General features: G+C 35.0%; 1 protein-coding gene and 1 long non-coding RNA gene across 2 annotated transcripts; both read left to right on the forward strand.

Moving 5' to 3' along the window:
- The first annotated feature begins 4,944 nt into the window (after positions 1 to 4,944).
- LOC148584452 (uncharacterized) lies at positions 4,945 to 5,919 on the forward strand. Its single transcript, XR_015912798.1, has 3 exons — positions 4,945 to 5,032; positions 5,403 to 5,484; positions 5,675 to 5,919. It is a non-coding gene; the product is annotated as an uncharacterized LOC148584452 (long non-coding RNA).
- A 998-nt stretch (positions 5,920 to 6,917) lies between these two features.
- LOC148584453 (heavy metal-associated isoprenylated plant protein 25-like) lies at positions 6,918 to 7,645 on the forward strand. Its single transcript, XM_088518690.1, has 2 exons — positions 6,918 to 6,995; positions 7,406 to 7,645. The coding sequence occupies exons 1-2, from the start codon at positions 6,923 to 6,925 to the stop codon at positions 7,633 to 7,635; spliced, it is 303 nt and encodes a 100-aa protein (XP_088374816.1). The 5' UTR covers positions 6,918 to 6,922; the 3' UTR covers positions 7,636 to 7,645.
- Positions 7,646 to 21,065: the final 13,420 nt, after the last annotated feature.

The following is a 21,065-nucleotide window of genomic DNA, read 5'->3' on the forward strand; positions in this document are numbered from 1 at the left end:
TTCTTATGGGTTTCACACGTTCGTAGGTGGAAGAGAGTTTAATTCAGTCCATTTATGCATGGTGAAGAAATGACATTGATGGTGATGGAACCATTATTTAACCATGGTGGGTCTTTGTCTATAGAAAATTTGGAATATGTAAGAGAAGATGTCTTGAATATACCAAAGGTAGATGTAGATTTGCTTTGTTTTGGGGACATCTCCAATATAGTGCAAGACAAGTTGGGGTATCCAAACAATACTACAATGTTCTAGAAGTTTGATGAGAGGGTATTCATAGACAGACCGACCTCAGATGTTGACATCATTGACATTGTGACGACCCGAGTTGGGACCATGTATATATATATATATAGTAACCAAGTCATCACAATAACTAGTACCATATATACATCACATCACATTTCTATATACATAAACCCATATATATCATAGTTCCATAACCTAGCAGTGGAACAAAGAGGTGACATAATGTAACACCCCCAAATCTGGTATTGACCAGTTTGGTAGGGTTATTGAAAATTACCCCAGTCTAGCTAACTGATAGCTAAATGGGGAACCGTCTCTCCAAGCATCATTAAAGTTAATGCATAGGAAGGTGAAATAAATCTGAGGTGTCTAATAACCATAATGAAACATGTAATATCATCAAACACAGACATGAAGCAACTAATAGAAATAGGAACTTAAGCAAACCTGATAACAATGTGTAGATCTTTTCTTAAGCGAAGTCCGTAGTGGCAACCATGCCACTTTTTGTTTCTAGAAACAGGTTTCCTACAAGATGTAATAACTGCGTAAGTCTAACGACTTACTTAGTAAGTAAACCTCACAATTAGGTACGACATGAGCCAGTTGTTACAAAAATAAATGTACAGTTTATCAAGGATTTGAAAGAGGTGTTGTCTCTGTTAATATACCGTAAAATATTGTTTTGTTGAAATAAAATAGTGTCCTTCCAGCGGCAATTGCCTAAGTAGTTTTAATGCAAAAAACTAATTTTTATAGGTCATAACTATCATATATAGTCTACTTGAGATATTACCCATTCTTAGCAGGGTTGCCGCTATCCTGAGGGACCTGTAATACAATGCTAGTGCCCCGACCATTGTACACTACCGTCTATAACACTAGCAGCCCGACCGAGTTCGACCTTGGGTGACCTACACCCTAATGATGTATGTCCTGTAGTGACACGGCAATTAAAGTTGAGTCGGTCACGAAATAACCATTAGATCTAAGGCCCTTACATCACATCCATACACGTTTGACCATAGAATCAAGTTTATATAGTAAGCCCATGACCATTATATTGCATGTATCGGTGTACTATGTCATATGATGCATCTTATCAGCCAGTTATTAAGACAATTACCAAGTTATAAAAAAATATATGCATGCTCATATCATACGCGTGCTATGGAAAGTGGTCGTAAGTGTTTACTTACCTCGTGCGTTCGCTTGAGTCCTCTGACATTGCAAATCCTTAGTATAACGAAATATGACACATTCTACGAGTAATGTACTAGGTCCTGTCTAATGAAAAAGGGTCGTTAAACCCTAATACCTTACATTTGGAGCTAAGGGGCGAATGCCCAGCTCCCTAGGCAAACGCTTGGGCTCGAGAGCGAACGTTCGGCCAGTGAGTTAAGCTCTCGGCCAAAAACTCCAAACTATGTTTTAAGGCTTCTATCTAAAACCAAGGGTTGATATATCTCATCCTAGACTACTAATGGACACATGCAACATATCAAACCATGTTAGTCAAGGAATCTCAAGAAATCAAAAGAGGTGTTTAAAACTTTGAAAACATTTCTTCCTCTTTTAAGAAATGGGCATATTACAAAACAAGGCCTCTTTAGAACTTAAAATACTTATGAAGAACAGTAAGAATAACATGAAGGCTTATGAAAATGAACAAGAGGTTACCTTTAGAAGATGGCAAGGCACCAAGGTCTCCTCCTTCTCTTTCCAAAGCACTCCTCACACTAGTATTAGGGTTTCTGAAGATAGTGGAGGTTGAGGGTCGAAGGATGCAGTTTATATAGGGGCTTAGGACGTGCCTTGCTCTGAAAAGGTTCAGAATGAGTTAAAATTTCTTTTCAGAGTTGTCAGAGAATGTTCGGGTACTATTTGAGTGAACGTTCGGGTACTATTATATATTGAGCACAAGGGTTCAAGTGTAGGTTCTAGGGTATTTCCCACTGGCACAAAGACTAGTCAACGAACGCTCGTAGTGGTCCCCCTAGCGTATGTTTGCACTATAGGTCAGGTGTGTACGTTTGGATGGTCCACTTGCGTACATTCGGTCACTGAGGGATGGTTTTGGGTTTTGTTTTAAAAAGGCTTAAGGGGTTGGGCTACTAATAAAGGGTTTTGACTTTTGATATTTTGGTTTATAAAACCTTGTTTTATGAAACCATTAATTGTTTTTGTAGTAAATCATTCATCTTTAAAAACTGGTGTTTTTGTCGGGGTATTACTCATAAACATCTATATTTTTAAAGATTATACATTGTTTCTTTTCCATACAATAAAATGGCTATACAAAAGTGTCACAATTGACATGAGTCATATACATGATGAATGTCACTAAACATAACAAAATGATGTAATACAAAAGTTAGACTTACCCATAAGTCTAACAAAAAACACATTCGACATCACATGGCCTCAATTATAGTAGCCCAATTAAGTATGTGGCTATTGGATCCTCATCAGCACCCTAATCACATGCAACCACGACGTTATTTATGCGATCGTGGAGTTACCACTTTCACACAAATAGATACATGAGTCCCTGGTCTCAGCAAGTATATAAATTACTGATTTTTCACAGCGAGCAAACTTTTCCAGTTTCTACTATAACTTTACATTTTACAATTACAATTGTAGCTGGTCGAAACATTGCATTTAAAAGCATTTTATAGCTGATGAAGTAAACACTGTTGATATGGAAACCTTGAAATATACTAGTTAGTTGTGAATATACGTGCACAATCCAATCTCCCACTTGGAAATATACACATTTAAATCCATCTAAGTCACACACACACACACACACACACACATATATATATATATATATACATCATATAACTCAGCTATACGCATATACAAGATTAACTGTAACAATATACAAATGTTCTATGTCCCATCCAAAAACATATACATACTGATATGTCTAGCATGAAGTCCCTCATAAATCTTATCATAAAACATCATCATAAATTACTATGGCATGCATGCTTCCATTTACTCATTTCATTTCCATTCACATGTAACATCATTGACGCATATAGATGGACTAGCCTTGATCCATACATGCTAATTGCCTTGACCCATACAGGCTATTATCCTTTAATCCATCATTAAAATTGTGCAATCATACAAGTGTTCGCGCGTAGTGATGCCGCAAAACCATCTTTCCTTAACTTTCATGTATATGCTACTGTTTTAATGTAAAATCTTAAAGCAAAACATTTATCATATTTCAATACTTGTAAAATTCATAGCAATTACTCATAAAGCATCGATCAAATCATATCACAACACAATTCCAACCATCAAAACTACTTGTGAATAGCATATCATTATAATATATCATCGGCTCAAATTAATTAAATGATCATATCATACATGAAAAACCTTAAAAATCCATTATTTTTCTTAGTAGGTAAAATCCGCTGGAGTCATGAAGATCCTTCAGCCGGTGTCTGCCCTAGTGTCTCCCACCACCGTTCACCGATGTCATCAGTCAGCTGACAACCACTATCTCCCACTGTCGACGGTGTATCCAGCCACTATCTCCGGCAAAAATCGCCTTCCACTATCCCCTATTCCCGACAACAATCGTTTTTTTCCTAACATCAATCTTCGTCATCACCCAAAAAAGATTGCCCTTTAAGTTGAATGAGAGTGCTGACTTTAGTAGAATATGACTTAACCTTTGGAAAGTAGCATGCTGACTTTGATAGAATATGACTTGCCTCGTGAAAGTTGAGCATTCCGGAAACTACTCTCCACGGTCCACCATTCTGAAAAAGCTAGAAATATTATCAACAAAATCGTTGTAGGTATTATTCTCTTTCAATTATCTTAATTCAAATATTGAAAGACTATTATGTTTGTTTTGTTTCATTAACACCCTTAAAAAGGAAAAAAAATAAAAATAAAAATCTACATCCAAGAAAACGGTGCTTCTATGCGTTTCCATAAATATATATGTACTACAACTACCTATCGATCCCTATTAAATCAAGTGGAAAAACAACCAATTATTATATCGAAATAAAACTTTTCTCTCTAAGTGCTTAAAATGCAAGTATCCCATTGATGAAGAAAGTAAAGATAAATCATGACGTCGTGGGTCGCAAAGATAAATAACAAGGAAAAAATAATCATTCTTAAAACCTTTTGAGTCTATCAAGGATCTAAGGAATTTTTGTCAAAACACCATATTAGATTTGAGGACAAAGATAGAAGAAATTCAAACTCTGAGCTTTTTTATTGAAAAACCGATAAATTATCACCAAGCCTACTCTAATCCGATATTCAAAACTCGAAATATGATCTTTTTAGTAGACCCTGGCCTACTCTAGAGCCTGAAATTTCAGGAGAAAACCTGAAATCATGAGGAAAGCAGTCCGTCCAGATAGACTTTTTGAACAATAAGGCTTTTTAGGGTTGAGACATCGTTGTCAACTTAGCAATAGACTTTTACTTACTCCACTTATTATGCTTTTATGTGTTGTATGCTTCCATGATTGCATCTCCATCGATTTGCTGTAAAGTATAAATATCATTAATTAATTAATGGGATTTCTTTTAAAAAATTAAGTGGTCCAGTTTAGCAGGTAAAACTTGAGTGATCAACCACTTGTGGTTTATCATGCATGCAGTTTATGAAGATTAAACAAGAATGCCTCCATTTTCTTGGGCGAAGAAGAAGTTTGCTCGGCTAAGGACCAAATCTGTGAGGTTACTACTACTTCGTCCAAATCGTCTGGCTCGTTCCACAACAAAGCCTCTGGTTAGCTTCCTCTCTCTCTCTCTCTCTCTCTTTCTTTTTATTTTTTTATTTTGTTTATTTTGTTTATTTTATTTTTTAAATTTTTTATGACGGGAACCCTCAAGAAGAATAAACCCCATATCCGTGTAAGGCGCCTCCCAGACGGGATGTGTCCCAGAGAATTATTTGTACCTTAGACCTAACGAGGACGTCACCAAGTTCATGGCCTTTACTGCTTGAGAGACCCTTTGGGGTGAATTTCTCTCAATTTTTCTTGTTGGATGAAACATAGATGTTCATGTTGATAAGATTTATTTGGCAGAAACATAAAAAAAAAAATAAAAAATAATACTAATAATAAAATGGTGAGTTCTTCTGGCATTGAAAGCAGGTTCAGGATGTGGTTTTAGCCGCTGATTTACATTGCGTCAAGTGCCAAAAGCGAGTAGCTGAAATGATCTCAAAAGTTGGTGGTAGGTAAATAAGGCCTTGTTGGAGGATTATCCTATTAAATTAATAGATATAATTTTCTCATATATATATGTCGATGCAAATTACCCAAATTACTTATACAATAGTAACAACATTAATATATTGTTCTGCATCAAAGTTTCATAATATTGAAACTAATTAATAAATTTGTGAAAATTTATTCTTCTGCAGATATGGAGTCTGTGCAGGTGAATATATTGGAGAAGAAGGTGACAATTACTCGAAAACCTTTCATTAGATGATGATCTCTCAGAAAACTATCTTGAAAGCCTGAAGGAGTGCACGGTTTTCTTTCCAGAGAGAATGAAAACACTAGGCAAATTTGTTTTCTAAGGGTGTACGTGTAAATTGAATTGAAAAGTATTAAAGCATCATGATAATAATTGGCAGTTTATCAGACATCTCAACTATGTATTTCTGAAAACTTAATAGCATTTAAGTAAGACCCTTTAATTCTCTACTGAGAGGAGAAAAAAAAGAAATGGCTACATGGGGTTATTTCAGTGTACTTATCATACAATAAGTTGTGTTTTATTTGATGTTTTTTCCATTTGATTAATATAAAACAAATGAAAAGCTATATGGAAGCTGTCTAATTTTCAGAAGAATAATTAGCAAATAGTTTCTATTCTTGGGGATAAATATTCCTTGTTTTCCTGTAAGGAATTTACTGTCCTACATTGTGGATTTGTCTGGAATGGTATCTTATATAAGTAGCCCTACGTTCATCTTTATGCTTGTGATTTTCATAAAGATGAAGAAGAAAACAAGATTTGGAATCTTAAAAAATATTGAGGTCAAATCAATTGCAAGCATCTACAAGCTAGTTTGTGTGCCGCCATGCTATAGCAACTACGATAAGTTCCTAGGAATCCCGTCCTTACAAGCGGGTTTTCAATGATGAGTTCTACTAAAAATTTATATCAAATATGCCAAGTAAAAGGCACGGGAGAACAGGTGTTATTTCGCATTCTCTTTTTTTTATTTGGAGAAGTCTATGCAAAAAGTGATGCCTTTGATCTGTTTGCACAGGAGCCTCCTAAAACAAGAAAAGGATGCTCTCTGCTGGCGCATTGTTTAAATTAATATCCAAAAACAATCAAAGGAAGTTTGCATTGGGAGAATCAGATGCTAAACTAAAGAGAAGAATTCCTATAAATGATTATTGGAACAACCAGCTCATGAGCCATGATCCTTTTTATTCTCTAAACCCTTTCCTTTTAATATCCACTACTTTTTCTGTCTTCCATTAAAAGCATTTTCATGTTCTCAAACGACGTCTCTGTAGATCGATCTCTTTCGTGTGTTTCATGAAAGAAAAGGCAACCTCCAATCTTTCCCCGCAAAAGATTTGCTGTTAGTTTTCAGTTTTCCATTGCAATTCTTCTAATTTTTCCTTTAACGTGGCAGTTTTGCTGCATGGTCATGAGGATCAACATTGACTGCAATGGTTGTTACAGAAAAGTAAGGACAGCCCTTCTTAACATCCAAGGTGAAATTTTCATCACCCAATCCGTTTGTTTCAAGTAAAATGTTTTCTGTTAGCAAATGTTTTCAACGAAATCTTAAAAACATTTTTCGGCGTCTGACTCATACAAAAAATCAAGAATGGTTGGAAACTTCGGTGGAGGATTTTGGTGACTTCTGGCGGCGACGAAGCATGATTTGTGAGAGAGAGTACGTGTGAGAAGGAGAAATTCAAACTCGAAAAATATTGTATGAAAAAAAAAAAACAATCTTACGCAGCTGAAATGATGTTTTCTTAGTAAACCAAAAATGTTTTCGGTCCTACCAAACACTGAAAAATAGGAAAAACTTTTTCCAACAGGCATTTTATGTCGAAACAAATAGAGCGATAGTTTGATTATATTAATGAACTCCATATCTGTTGCTTTATTATAGAGTTGGAGTTTCATTCAATAGAGAAGAACCAGGGCCGAGTGAGCGTTTGTGGTAAATTTATCCCACAAGATGTGGCAATCAAAATAAGGAAGCATACTAACCGAAGAGTTGAGATATTGGACGTACAAGAGTTTGGCAGTAGCAATGAAAGTCATGGCGAGAGACCTTTGAAGCTCCTATCCAACCACAACGATATTGAATCTTGTATGATTGTTAAAGCTTGCGAATGAAGCATCGGTGTCTAGCAATTTTGGTGGTTTAATTGTTTGTCTTCAATTGCTATGTACAAACACTACTATATATATTCTGCTTTCACTTTGGTGGGATTTAATAATTAAATTAGAAGAAAGTTCATGAGTTCGAACTTTGTTTCTATTGTTCACCTACAATTTCAATTTAATTAGTACTCTATATATGTGTTGGGCCTTATTAATTAGGAAAAAAAATACAAAATTAGTCCATGTAGTATTCCAAGAAATCAATTTAGTTCCTACAATCAAATTCTTTAAACTAATTTAACAGATTCCGTTAGTGTGACACTGACTTAAATAAGACAAATGTCACAATTGTATTGGCTTTGATATTTCACGCTATCAGAATCTAATAAGTCAGTGAAATAAATTTGATTATAGGGACTAAATTATTTTTTTGACATACCTTAGGGACCTTTAAGTTTATTTTGATATCACATTGAGCTAATTGCAAATCAAGTAAATCACTTGCACTGATTTTGCATTTTTTCCATATTAATTAAGAAAGAATTTAAGCTCGGATATGAAAGAAAATATTAAAGTATAAATCAAATAAATTGTTAGAATAAATGATAATTTAACGGCTTCCAATACTTTTATCATATAGACATGGACGTTTCTGTTACAAGACCTTGTCAGATTAGTTCGTGATAACGTTTTGATTTATTCTGTGGTGTTCAAGCCTTTATCTTGTTTATATCTTTTATTGGCTACCATATGGTTTGAAAGAAATTTAAATCAAGTAAAAAAATATAAACAAATAGCAAAAATAAAATAAAATAAAACATTAGAATTTTAAGTTGTTCGGTCTATGACTTACGTCCACAGAATAAAGTCTAAAAGGCTATACATTTTGATCTTATTCATTCATAAGTTTACAATACAAGATGGTCTATTTATATAGCTTACACATGAAATATATATAGTCTTAATTAAATCCCTTAATTTAAGGTGATTCAATCTAATCAAATCATCATTAAATCCCAAGTTAGGCTAATCTAATCTTCATCAAAGGTAATACCTCATCAGATCCCTAACTTTATGGTCATTCAAATATACTTTAACATCTCCTCAAACAATTAAGTAACGATTGAGCTGGCCCTAGAGAGAAAAAAAAATTGTGGGGGAGTAGGGAGCTTTCCCCTCCCTGTACTCCCCTATTCTTTCCTTTGGTCCCCCTCTCCTCCTTATTTTTTTCCTTACTTTTTTCAATTTATTTATTTTTTGGTTTTTCTGACCAGTTCAGTTACTCTAGCCATCCATTTGCTTATGTTGCGCTATCTCTGTCCACCTTCCACCGTGTTGCGCCGCTCTTGACCTCATTGGAATCGGTTGGGCTTTAAATCTAGTTTTTCAAATCTAGATCTAGTCTCTTCAACTATTTTTGCTCAGCCACGCGCCAACCCACCGTGCTTCCCGGCTCCTTTGTTGCCCATCAGCGCAAAATGGATCCATCTCATCCACCACACGCTAGCCAGTGTGCTTCGCCTCCCTCAGTCCAGTTGTTGTAGCTGTTTGTTGGTTTTTTATTGTGTGTGTGTGATTTTTTATTTTTTATTTATTTTTTAAAATAATGGTTTCACTTCTCCTTATATGAGGGTTTTGCTCCCATGGCCGGAGAAATAAAAGTTGGGAATATGGACCTATGTATTAGATTGAGTTTGCCTGGAGCAAATCTGTTCTATAACTAAAGTTTGGATATTGGTTAGCCGATGTTGAAGTCATAAATAAGACCTAATTGTAAAGATTTTTATGCTCTTGATCTTTTTTCAATGAATGAATATGAAAGATTCTCCTCAAAAAAAAAAAAAAAAAAAAATCTCCTCAAACTCAAGGTGGAAGGTTCTGAAAGGTTGAGTTTATTTATTTTTTTATTATTTTTTTTGTTTGGAAATGGTAGGGTGCGGCAAAGATCGGAGTTGATGGCAGCTGAAAGCGGTGACTGGAGGTGATCGGCGATAGTGATCAAAGATGGGCCTTTAATAACAATAGGCCAAAAGAAATCCAACTATGGGCCAAAATGAAAGTCAATTGTGGCTAAAATGGTCATGTGTTTTAAACAATACCACAAAGGTTAAAAGATGGGTTTGGGTCAACAAAAAACCAGCAAAAGACCAAATAACTAGGCCAACAAAGGGCCAAAATATGGGCAACTTAGCTTTTTATTTTTTATTTTATTTTATTTTATTTTTATTTTTTTAACCAATATATATAAGTATATCTATATTTTTCTTGGTTTTCTTACTTCCTTTTTTCTAATTTTTTTTTTCATCTTACAAAAATATCCTATTCGCAAATTATAGTGAACTGGGATAAGGATTACCTTAATCCCGTAACCAAACAGAACCAAATTTGACACTTAAACCAGCATATCATATTCCTAAGCTAGAGTAGAAATAGATGCACATTCAAATAGCAAATAGGGGTAACAAATAGCACCTTATCCTTCAAACATGGGTGCTATAAATTAGGTAACAAATAGCACCCATGTTTTCTTTTTCTTCAAACTCTTATCCTAATTTATAGCACCTTGCACAGCTACTACACTCACGTTGCTCCACCAAGCATGGCACACCTCCAAGCCAGAGAAGATGCCGTGTGAGGCCGGAGATGGTGTTGCTAGGTCATTCATGGCTAGTGGAAGCTTCGGCGGCACTGGGTAGTGGACGTCTAGCCAAGGCGTGGCGGCTGAACTACAATGGGCGGAGGATGGTAATTGTTAGGTTTAATATTTTGGCCTTATTCGGTGTGTATTCCTTGGTTATCTTTTGTATGTGCTCTCTGGAATCTCTAGGAGTTGATTTATGTGTATTGTTGTTCTCTGTGAAGTTTTGTCATGAAATCATCATGACGAACTACTGACAAAATTAGTTTAAAGCTCTTAGTGGTGTTTCGTTCGGTAAACCATCATGACGAGGTTCTCATGGTTTTGGTTAGAGAGGTTGTACACTCTTTGTTTGGTTTCGTCATGAAGACATCAGTATTCTGTCATGACGAAATGGCTGAATGTTCTTGAAGCTTCTATTTTGTTTTGTCAGTATCTTGTTAGGATTCCGTCGTAACGAAAGTGGCAAGTTCCAAGACTTATCTCTCTATGAGATTTCATCATGACAACGTTAAATTCCTGTCATGACGAAGTGATATTGAAGCTCTTGGCCATTCTTCATCAAGATCTCTTCATGAGGACGTCAAGACGATCTCAGCTAGAAAGCAATGAAATCCTAGCAGTTTGTCATGACTTTCTTGCAGTCGCTCTCATGAAATCCTAGATTCCTAGATCATTATCATCTCGTCATCAGAACATCATGACATAAACTAAAATCTAGATTTTCATTATCATTTCTTGTAATACCCCAAAAGGGGAATATGATTTAAGGTATCATTTCGGTTAAGTACACTCTAACTATGATTTAAGGATGCTAGGGTTAGTTCTCATTTGGTAAAGTGTAAGACCTTAGACTTTTTAAAGATTTTACTATTACACCGAATGTTTGATGCCTATAGTACTGAAGAATCAACTCATCCTTATCCTTATCCCTTTCTGTAAATACATGGTAACCAAATGAAATTATTAGGAAAATGAGTATGGGATTAATTATGGTGTGAAGGTTAATAAATAATTCCTAAAGGACGAGAAAGTATTAGAAACACGGTCTTAAGAGGGAAATATTATATTTTTGAATCCCAAGAAGACACTAAAAAATATTGGAATGGATATCATGACGTTCATCTCGGAAAGAGCTTTTCGGAATGGGGTCGTATGAGCAATTCCAAGAGCTGTAGCAAACGTTTTGCCTGTTTTACTAAACATTGCACAGTGAGTCAAACCGCTGAAATAGTTACCTTTCAACATTCATTCGGAAGGACCGAACGTTCAACAAAAAGACATCGAACATTTGACAGAAATACAAGTACCAAACGTTCGACAGAAAGACCAGCACCGAACGTTCGACAAAAAGTACACCTAATGTTCGACCCAAAGCACATCGAACCACTCGGTAATGACCAAACATTTGAACCATTGTGTAACAGTACACCGGACATTCGACCCTAAGTATTGAACATTTGGTGACTTGCTGAACTGTCACAGTAGTGCCACAACTTCTTCAGCCTTATAAATACCCCTACCTACTCGACCTTTAAGCCTCATTCTACCCCTTTTGCCTTGCAGAACTTCTGTTTGAGTGTGAGTGACAGTTTTCGAAGGAGGATGAGAGATTTCTAAAAGGTTTTGCTTCATGAAGGTAATCTTCTAATCCTAGCTTGTTCCTTTCTTAGTTGTTATGTTGTTTAAGTGCTTTTCATAGTTAGCTTAGTTAATAGTTTTGAGCTTCTAGTTATGTTATCGGTAGGGGTGTCAACCTGGTCCCGGTTTCCGGTTATTGGCCAAAAGTGGGAACCAGAACCGGGGTACCCCGGTTATTGGTTTTGGGAAATCGAAACCTGAAAACAGGGCGCCGGTTAACCATCCGGTTTCAATTTGTACCCAGTTATCCGAACTGAGTAACCGGTTTTTTAAAAAAATTGTATTTTTTCACAATCCCAAAAAATAAAATTAAGGCATTTTTACAGCAATATTTTGATGTTGGGTGTAGTTCGTATCCTACAAATGCTTTTTACAAACCTTTGTCCTTGTATTTGTTGTAAAGCTCAGTCATTTGGGTGTAGTTCATATCTGTAAATCCACTGTTCATTCAAAATCAACCAACCTATATAAATTAGTTAACTGAATTCAAACCCAAATCATAAAAAACAAAATCCCAAAGAAGCAAATTAAGGAAAGGTGAAGAACCATTTGGAAGCAACGTTGGCCACAAGAAGGACCTTCCCTTCATAAATGCTGAGTTCCACTTACCCTTCTCATCTTGCAGATTTTACCATCGAAAAAAGATCCAAGTTGCAAAAAATTCAAAAAAGAAGACGATGTGATGGGGTTTTCGAGATTGGATTGAAGACAAAAACAATACCTTGACAGTGAAATCATGGATGGATTTCTCTTTGACTGACTAAGGGAGAGAGACAAGACCGAAGAGAAAGAGGCAGAATATTGGGAGAGAGTACTGAAGTTGTGAAATGAAGTGCTAAACGGCTAAACCTAAACCTAAACTAAAAAAAATTAATTTATAATTACATATATATAACCGCTACCCTAGTTCCCCGTTACTCGGTTATAACTGGGTGCCAAAAACGGGAACATGAATCGGGGTTCCCGGTTTTTGGTTTTTTTCAACTGGAAGCGGAACCGGTTCCCCGGTTTTCCGGTTCCGGTTCGGGTTCCGGCTTCCCGGTATTTTTTGACACCCCTAGTTATTGGCCTTAATCTTGGGTTAACATTTTGATGATATTAGACATATTTTCTTTTGCATGGAGATGTTATTTTGGATTTGGATTCTATTAGGGATAATGATAAGGCCTTAGGACTTGCTTAGAGGTGGTTTAATGGATTTTTGGTTTGAAATGGGTTTTCTGCCTAGCACCGAACATTCGCACCTCTCTGTCCGAAAGTTCGATGTAGTGGTCAAATGTTCACTCCTCTTTGACTGAATGTTCGATTATCAGGCAAAAAGTCTGTGCTGGACATATTTAGGTCTAAGGCTTGCTTTTGCTTGAGTTTAAAACTAATGATTGGTCTCTTCTTAGATTTCAAGGTTGTGGAGCCTCAAGAGGATTTTATGAAGAAGCCTTACGACACAAGTGAGTACAAACTCATATGAATACCTGTTACTTTTCCTGCATTGCACGACTATTTTGTATATATGAAACATGCATATTTATAACTATCATGAAATACATTTTAGATTACTGTGAACTCTATTTTGTGGAAACGTATGTTGATTAACAAGATAATTAAATGATGAGACTTATAAAAGCATGCATATAAAAGACGGATAAAATTAATTGCATCGTATGACATGTTACACCAGTACGTGCGAGATAACAGCCATGGGCTTACTATACAAGTTAACTCTATGGTTAAATGTGTGTGTTTATATGGGCCTTGGATCCAATGGTTATTCATGACTAGCGTAGCCATGTTTGATTGGTTGGTCACTACAGGACGGACATCATTAGTAGCGTGAGCCACCCAAAGTCGAACTCTGTCGGCCTGCTAGTGATGGACAATAGCTTACAATATCCGGGGTACCGGTATTGTATTACAGGTCCTTCAGGACGGCATTAACCCTGCCAGGAAGGATAAATATCTCACGTAAACCATACAATTTGAACTATGGCATGATTCTCATATTACAACATATACTATATCTATATTGTATCTATTATAAACTGTCACCTCATAATGCTGCATGTGATTTATAAACAACTGAGTTCACCATTTAATGACGAGTACATCATGTGCATTTATACTCACTAAGTCGTTGGACTTACCCTTGTATTCTTTACTTATTTTCTCCCATACGTATACTCGTGCTGTTATAGATAGTTTAACAGAAGATAGACACTGCGAAGCATAAGACTTGATTTGGGTGATACTTGAGGACTTATTGCGAGATTAGACAGGTGCTCATGGTAACTAGGTACTTTTGGGTGATGCTGTAGACTTAAAAGTTTTGATGGATGCTTGTATATTAAGGTATAGCATGGATCTCTTCTAACGATGATATGTATATTATGATTTCAATTACCGTGATTATTCTTGGTAGATACTCTGGTTGTTGTGATTAATGTGGATAGAATCTTAATGTTTTTGCTGTTTAGTATAATCTTTTGAAGAATAGAGATCCCTGAGTCTTGTTCCTTGCGGGATAAGGCTGAGAGACGAACTGTGAAGTTAATTACTTGTTAATTAATTTTCGGGGCGTTTCAAGACTAGAAAATTTCAAGTCATTTGGAGGTCATTTTGTATTTCTGAAGTTCGAACTTGAGTGTTTCAATGGGATTTACTAAAACTTATATATATACAAGATGAGATTGAGTCTTATAGGGTTCACAAGGATAATTATGTAATTAAATCATTTACTCAAAGAAAAGAGGTAGTGAACAAAGTGATCATGGACTTTGGTTCAACTACGAAATGATTTCATGGAGGGGTAATATTAATAAGTAAGTACTTTATAGAGATTAATTCATTTAAATTGAAAACACAAATTAATACTGTCACAATTATATAGTAGAATTAATTGTGATTAATAATTTCGTGTGACATGTCAAGGGAGACAGGGTCACATCCCTATTGGAGCTCATTGTATTTTTTTCTTTAGGTCCCTCTTTGAGATGCTAACTATTGGTTTAGGGCCTCAGTTATATATTTATTTATTTAGGTTGTTTTATTTTAATAAAACATTGTCCAAAAGATTTATTATCTAAGTGGCTAAATTATTTGAAGAGGAAGTTGGGCTTAGGAATCAAAAAGAGCTATAGGCTTCGGCAAGAGCTTGACACTCAAAATTTAATCCTGTAGGGTTAAGCAGAAATAGAAGAGCATTAGGCCAATGGGATAAAACCCAAGCCCAAAGCCTTGGGCTTCTAGAAAATGGTCGGTGGTCACAAAGGGTTATCCCCTTGTGACCATAACTCCTATTCTACTAGGAGTTGTGATCCTAGTTTCCTAAGGATTTTAGAAATTCTTTTCTTACCACTCTAAGTATTCTCAAATTTATAAATAGGGGTGCTATTGAGAAGCAAAATTACAATTCAATAGATACAAAAGAGTGTTGAGAGAAATATACAAGAGAGAAAAATATTTTCTCTCAAACTTTTGCTTCTAGTTATTCTTTAGTTCTTGAGAATAATTTATGAGAAGCAAAATTACAATTCAATAGACACAAAAGAGTGTTGAGAGAAATATACAAGAGAGAAAAATATTTTCTCTCAAACTTTTGCTTCTAGTTATTCTTTAGTTCTTGAGAATAATTTATGAGACCACATTCACAGTCATGTTCAGTAATCAAAAAGAATATCTAATGTAGAAATCAATTCCTCAATATTTTCTCTCAAACTTTTGCTTCTAGTTATTCTCTAGCTTTTTTGAATAATTTTGTAAGACCACATTCACAGTCATGTTCTGTCATCAAAGAGAATATCTAATGTATAAATTAATTCCTGAAGAACTTCAACTTCTTCAAGAACACGAATAACATGAAGAACAAGAAATAACAGTCGAGTCTTTCTTTCTGGTAGTGAGACTCTAACAAATCTCCCATTTTTTTTGGATTGTGTGACTCAATCCCTTTCTTTTCTTTCCTTTTTCATTTCTTTTTCTCCTAAATTCCTTTTGTCATGTATCATACAGAGAAGCATGTTTGGAGAATAGCTCAAGTTTATGAACTTCTTACAAAAGTGTTGCAACCACAATAATTTATGTGGTAAGCCTTTTTAATAAAGTTTGTAGTAATAAAGCTTTTATTACAATTTTTATTTTTTTATTTTTATTTTTTTTTTATTAACAGATGTGATAGTTTACTTGATACTTACCACGTCAGTCACTAAACACTTAAATTTGACTATGGTTGGCGTGGAAATTGTGTATTGACATGTCAAGTACTTGCAATATAGGCTCCCACGATCAACTCAGGTAAAGCTCAGGTTTTCATTTATGGATTTTGAGGCAATAAATACATTTTTATAGGTATATGGCTAACAGACCCTATGGGTTTTAAATCCGAGACATAATCCATTGAACTTGTAATACATTCTCACCAAAAACAAAAAGCTTCAAGTACACAAGTAGTAAACACAATTGGTATCAGTTTGGCTCGGTTTGGTAGAGCCATTTTCGGTTCGGTAAACCGAAATTGTCGGTTAAATAAGTTAATTCACCGATTATATTTCGATAAGGATTTATTTCGAAAGTTTCGGTTAAACGGATATTTCGGTTAAAATCGGTTCTGTTAATCGGTTAACCGTGTGATTTTTTTATTGGGCAAAAAATTGATTGTTTTGGGGCTTAAATTGTTTTTTTGAGCTAAAATAGCTTATTGAACCAAACAAATTTTAAATGTGCCAATTAATTAATACAGTAAGAGTCCACCATACATATGTTCTACTAATAAATTGGTCCTAAAATCCACCAACTAATATGTTCTACTAAAAAAACCTAGTTAATGCCTTTGTAATCATCATTCTACTAAAAAAATATTTATTATTGGTTAATTCAGTTAGCCGACAAAAAAATGTTTATACCGATTAACCGAACCAAATCGACGTCAATATAAAAATCCTTAACCGATTACGGATCAACTGTTGGTGGTGGACAGTTAATGTAGTTAGTAGGTGGTAAACGGTTAATCTACCAACCCCTAGGAGAAATGATGAGGGATTTATTGATGAGATATCAAGTAGAAATGAGTTTTGAGTTTTCTTTTTCTTTTTCTTTTTTCCTTTTTTTTTTTTTTTTTTTTTTGAGATATAAATGAAGAAATGAGGTTCCCTGTTTTAAGAAAATGAGAAGAACTCTTTGTCAAACACACTTCACGGTAAGACTTATTATGGCAAATAGTGTTATGAGTCTTCTGAATTGGTGTTTCACTTCACAAAACAGCACTACCTAGAACAAACTCAATATTATGTATATTAAAATTGAAAGGTCATAGAATTTTGTAATAAGATAAAATTTATAGATATTTTATAGGCTATAAATTGGAGTAATACTATATACTATATTTTTATCTCACAATGTTGATGTGGCAATCCTAACTAACTCTTGGTTTTTTTTTTTTTGTAAGGACTGATATAATAATTAGTTGAGACTGCCATATCTACACTATATGATAATTATAAGATAAAAATGTAGTTTATAGCATTACTCTGTTATAAACTGCCTTATTATGAATTCCTAGCTTCATCAAGCGTCTTTAAAGTAGCAAAAGCATGCAAAGAACCTCCAATGACAATCTCCAAACTCTGCATTCTCCCATTCCATGCATTGCTTGTCACATGCATCATCAAAGATGCATAGGCCAGACTACGTTTGGCTTCTACGCCTGCGGTATCCTCGAAGGTGTGCTATATGAAGCATTAGAATAAAGAAAAATCAAAATGTTATGATAATGATGGACCAAGAGGTATACAGAAAAAAGTAAAAAATAAAACACGCTCTTTCAACTAAATAATGCACTCTCACTCTCAGACCACTAGAATGATGTAGCAGTTTCCATTAGCTATTGGATCAACCTTTATTACAAGAGGAAAAAAATTCAATAAATAATGGGCATTGCCTCATCAAGCTAGTGGTATGGGAGTGGGATGAGGAGATGAGTATTTAGAATTATTCATGGAGAAAATGCACTTTACCCCCTAAAATTTCACTCTATTTGTAATTTGGCCTCCAATGTTTAAAAATTGGCAATGTACTGCCACAAAGTATCAAAAATTTGCAATGTACCCCATTCGCTACCCATTTCCGTCTAATTCGACTGAACATTTCGTACATGCGGTGCACGTTCATTTTTTTGCCTCTACTTTCCAAATTGCCCCATATTTTTTGATAGAATTCCAAAAATACCCAAATGAAAAAACCTAAAAAAAAAAAAAAAAGAAAAAAAAAAAAGGTGGCTACAGCCACCCCCATCTGAGCGGGTTGTTCGATGTCAAGTGAATATTAAAAGGACACTAACCACCCCCAATGGGCTAAATGGGGTGATTCGGGCACCCCCAAGAGGCCAAATGGGGGTGGCTGAAACCACCCCCAAACCCATTGGGAATAAGTCACATTGCAAATTTTTTATACTTTATTGGGGTATATTGTAAATTTTTAAACATTAAAGGTCAAATTGCAAATAGGGTGAAACTTTAGGAGTGTAAAATTCATTTTTCCTATTATTCATACTTAAAATTGGTTCCTCCAAAATAATTAGACTATATTTTTAACAATGTGGCATGTTAAAGCACTAATATGATTCTCTCTAACTAAAGGATTTGATGTCGGATTATGTTTAATGGCAATAATAAGATGGATAAAGTGAGGGAAAAATGTCACCTGCTTGCACAAGGAGGGTGCAAATAAAAAAGATGACACATAAGTTTGCTAATCTAATAGTCTTATACATTCTTTTCCCATGTGCTTATGGAAGATAGTATTGATAACTATTGATATTTATAATGTAAACCACTTTTATTTCCGAAAATGACAACCTATGATAAAGTACGCAACCTCAAACATTGTAACTATTCAAGAGTTTTTTTTTTTTTTGAGGTACAATTTTTCTTATATTTTCTACAATTTTAACTCAACGTTTCGTAGTATTGGATGGCAATGACGATTCACAGCAATTTGGGTCATAGGCTAAAAAAGCATTTGAAAGAAGCTCCCTTGAAATTTATGAAAGGGTCTATTTTGTGGACGATGACAATATTTTGATTAAAAAAGTAAATGCAATATCATCCTTTCACAATTGACTAGTTATCCAAATAGTCAACAATTAACAACTTGTTTTACGGAGGCTATGTGCACCTCTTGCATTAGTTAAACATTAGAGCCAATTAAAAATGTAAACAATTATCAATGGCGGAATTAGACTTTTAGGTAAAGTGGACAGACAAAAAAAAAAGTTGTTGTGGGTAAAAAAATTAAATTTTAAAGAGATTGTCCCATAAAAACATATAATTTTAGGGGCATTTTAAAAAATTTTGGGAGGATTACTGCCCCGAACGTTTGTTGTTGTTCCATCCCCGACTGTAGTTGACATGATATTTGGCCTAGGCCAAGACGATTGTTCTTTTCTTCGTCTTTTTATGTACTCCCCCTTTTCAGTGGATTGTATTAACACTTTTTACAATTTACCAACATGGTCTTGATTAATTTTTCAGTTTTCCTCTTTTAATGTTTTCCCCTATTAATTGTTGTTAACTCGTTTTTATATAGAAATAGATCTAGGAATGAGGAGTGAAGAGTTAGTTGGTTAAATGTCAAGCCCTTGATCAAGAGCACATGCAAGATAAAGAAAAAGGACAGATCAAAGTGTTTCGCTAGTAGTCTAGCGGCGAGTCACTTCGATGCTTAAGTTATTATTTTTTCTGAGAATGAAAGTAAGTTGAAGAAGGAAAAATGCTTGGCTAGAAGAATGATCGCACCTCCAAATGACCCAACTTCCTTCTCTTGTTAAGAGTGTTTTCCACTCATTTTTAGATGAGGGAGAGACAAGGGCTAACAAAATTTGAATCTATGGCCCCCACTCCCTTAGACACACTTTTGTCATTTCCGGACTATAACAAAATGTCAGTAGTCTGGGTGGCAAGAGCTAATATATTGTAGATGCATCTTTTCTTTATGGCCTCTGCACTCGTTTCTTTGAGTTCGACTAGGTCTGGATGACCAAATTAAGTTAGGTCTAGCTAGCCTAGATCAAGTTATGTTGGGTCGATTTAGGATGGATAACATTCGGCCAGCTTGCATGTTTCATTGCTAGTTGGCTTGGCTCAAAGTTACACCGAAGACGGGCCAACTTAGCTGGGGGAGGTCCATTCCCAAGAATTTTAATGTGTGGTACACCAAAAGCATTCTAAAAAACAATTATCATACTATAACAAATCTCATTGTTTAAGACGTATTAATTCAATTTGTTTAGATTTTTTCATGTTCTACATAAATTTGCTTTTAGTTTAAATGCCTTACTCAGAATGATTGCTTATTGGATATTTTTCAAAAATTTAGAGAATAATTTAACACTAACTTTGTGACAAATCAACAATGAAAAATAGAAGAGCATACAAAAAGCAATTTTAATAAAGCATGTCTCCATGCATTTTGAGAGATATAAAGCACGAATCTTAGTCAACTCATTTCCTTTGGTTTGTTTTCCAAACGAAGAATTGGAAACTTCTATAATTGATCCTAATGAAAACTAAAATAGGCATTCATTTTTTTTTCTTTTCTTTTCTTTTCTTTTCTTTTTTGTCTATCAAGCATAAGAAAATTAATTTCCCTACTATGTTAGAGTTGTGTAACATTCTGGTTTCATATTGGGAAGAGAGAGTAGGTGGTTTATAAAGATAGTTATGGGTACTAAGTCTCACATTGTCTAATTACTATGTGAAATTGGGCTTTATAATAAATTCTAGAGAAGCTCCATATGGACTAGTTCTTTTGGGATAATAGCGTAGATGTGGCTAGTGCTTTTTCCTGGGTCGTTACAAATGGTATCAGAGCCACCTTGTAACAACAGGTCATGTGGTACTGGATCACTGCATGACGTGACCCTGAAGAAGATGTCAAGAATTTAAGAGGGAGAGTTTGTAACACCCTGGTCCCATATTAGGAAGATGAGAAGAAGTCCACATAGAGTGGGTGGTTTGTAAAGATAGTCATGGGTGCTAAGTCCCATATTGCCTAGTTACTAGGTAAAACTGGGTTTTATAATGAATTATAGGGAAGTTTCAAATTGACTAGTCATTTTGGGGTAATAGCGCAGATGTGACTAGCTTTTTTCCCTGGGTCGTTACAAGTTGTAACT

Source organism: Corylus avellana, chromosome 7 (assembly GCF_965113065.1).
Source record: "Corylus avellana chromosome 7, dhCorAvel1.hap1.2, whole genome shotgun sequence".
NCBI classification, from domain to species: Eukaryota; Viridiplantae; Streptophyta; class Magnoliopsida; order Fagales; family Betulaceae; genus Corylus; species Corylus avellana.

Coding starts and splice junctions, on each gene's coding strand:
- LOC148584453 (XM_088518690.1), top strand. CDS start 6,923: ATGGTCATGAGGATCAACATTGACTGCAATGGTTGTTACAGAAAAGTA. Junction 6,996..7,405: donor AGCCCTTCTTAACATCCAAG/GTGAAATTTTCA, acceptor GCTTTATTATAG/AGTTGGAGTTTCATTCAATA.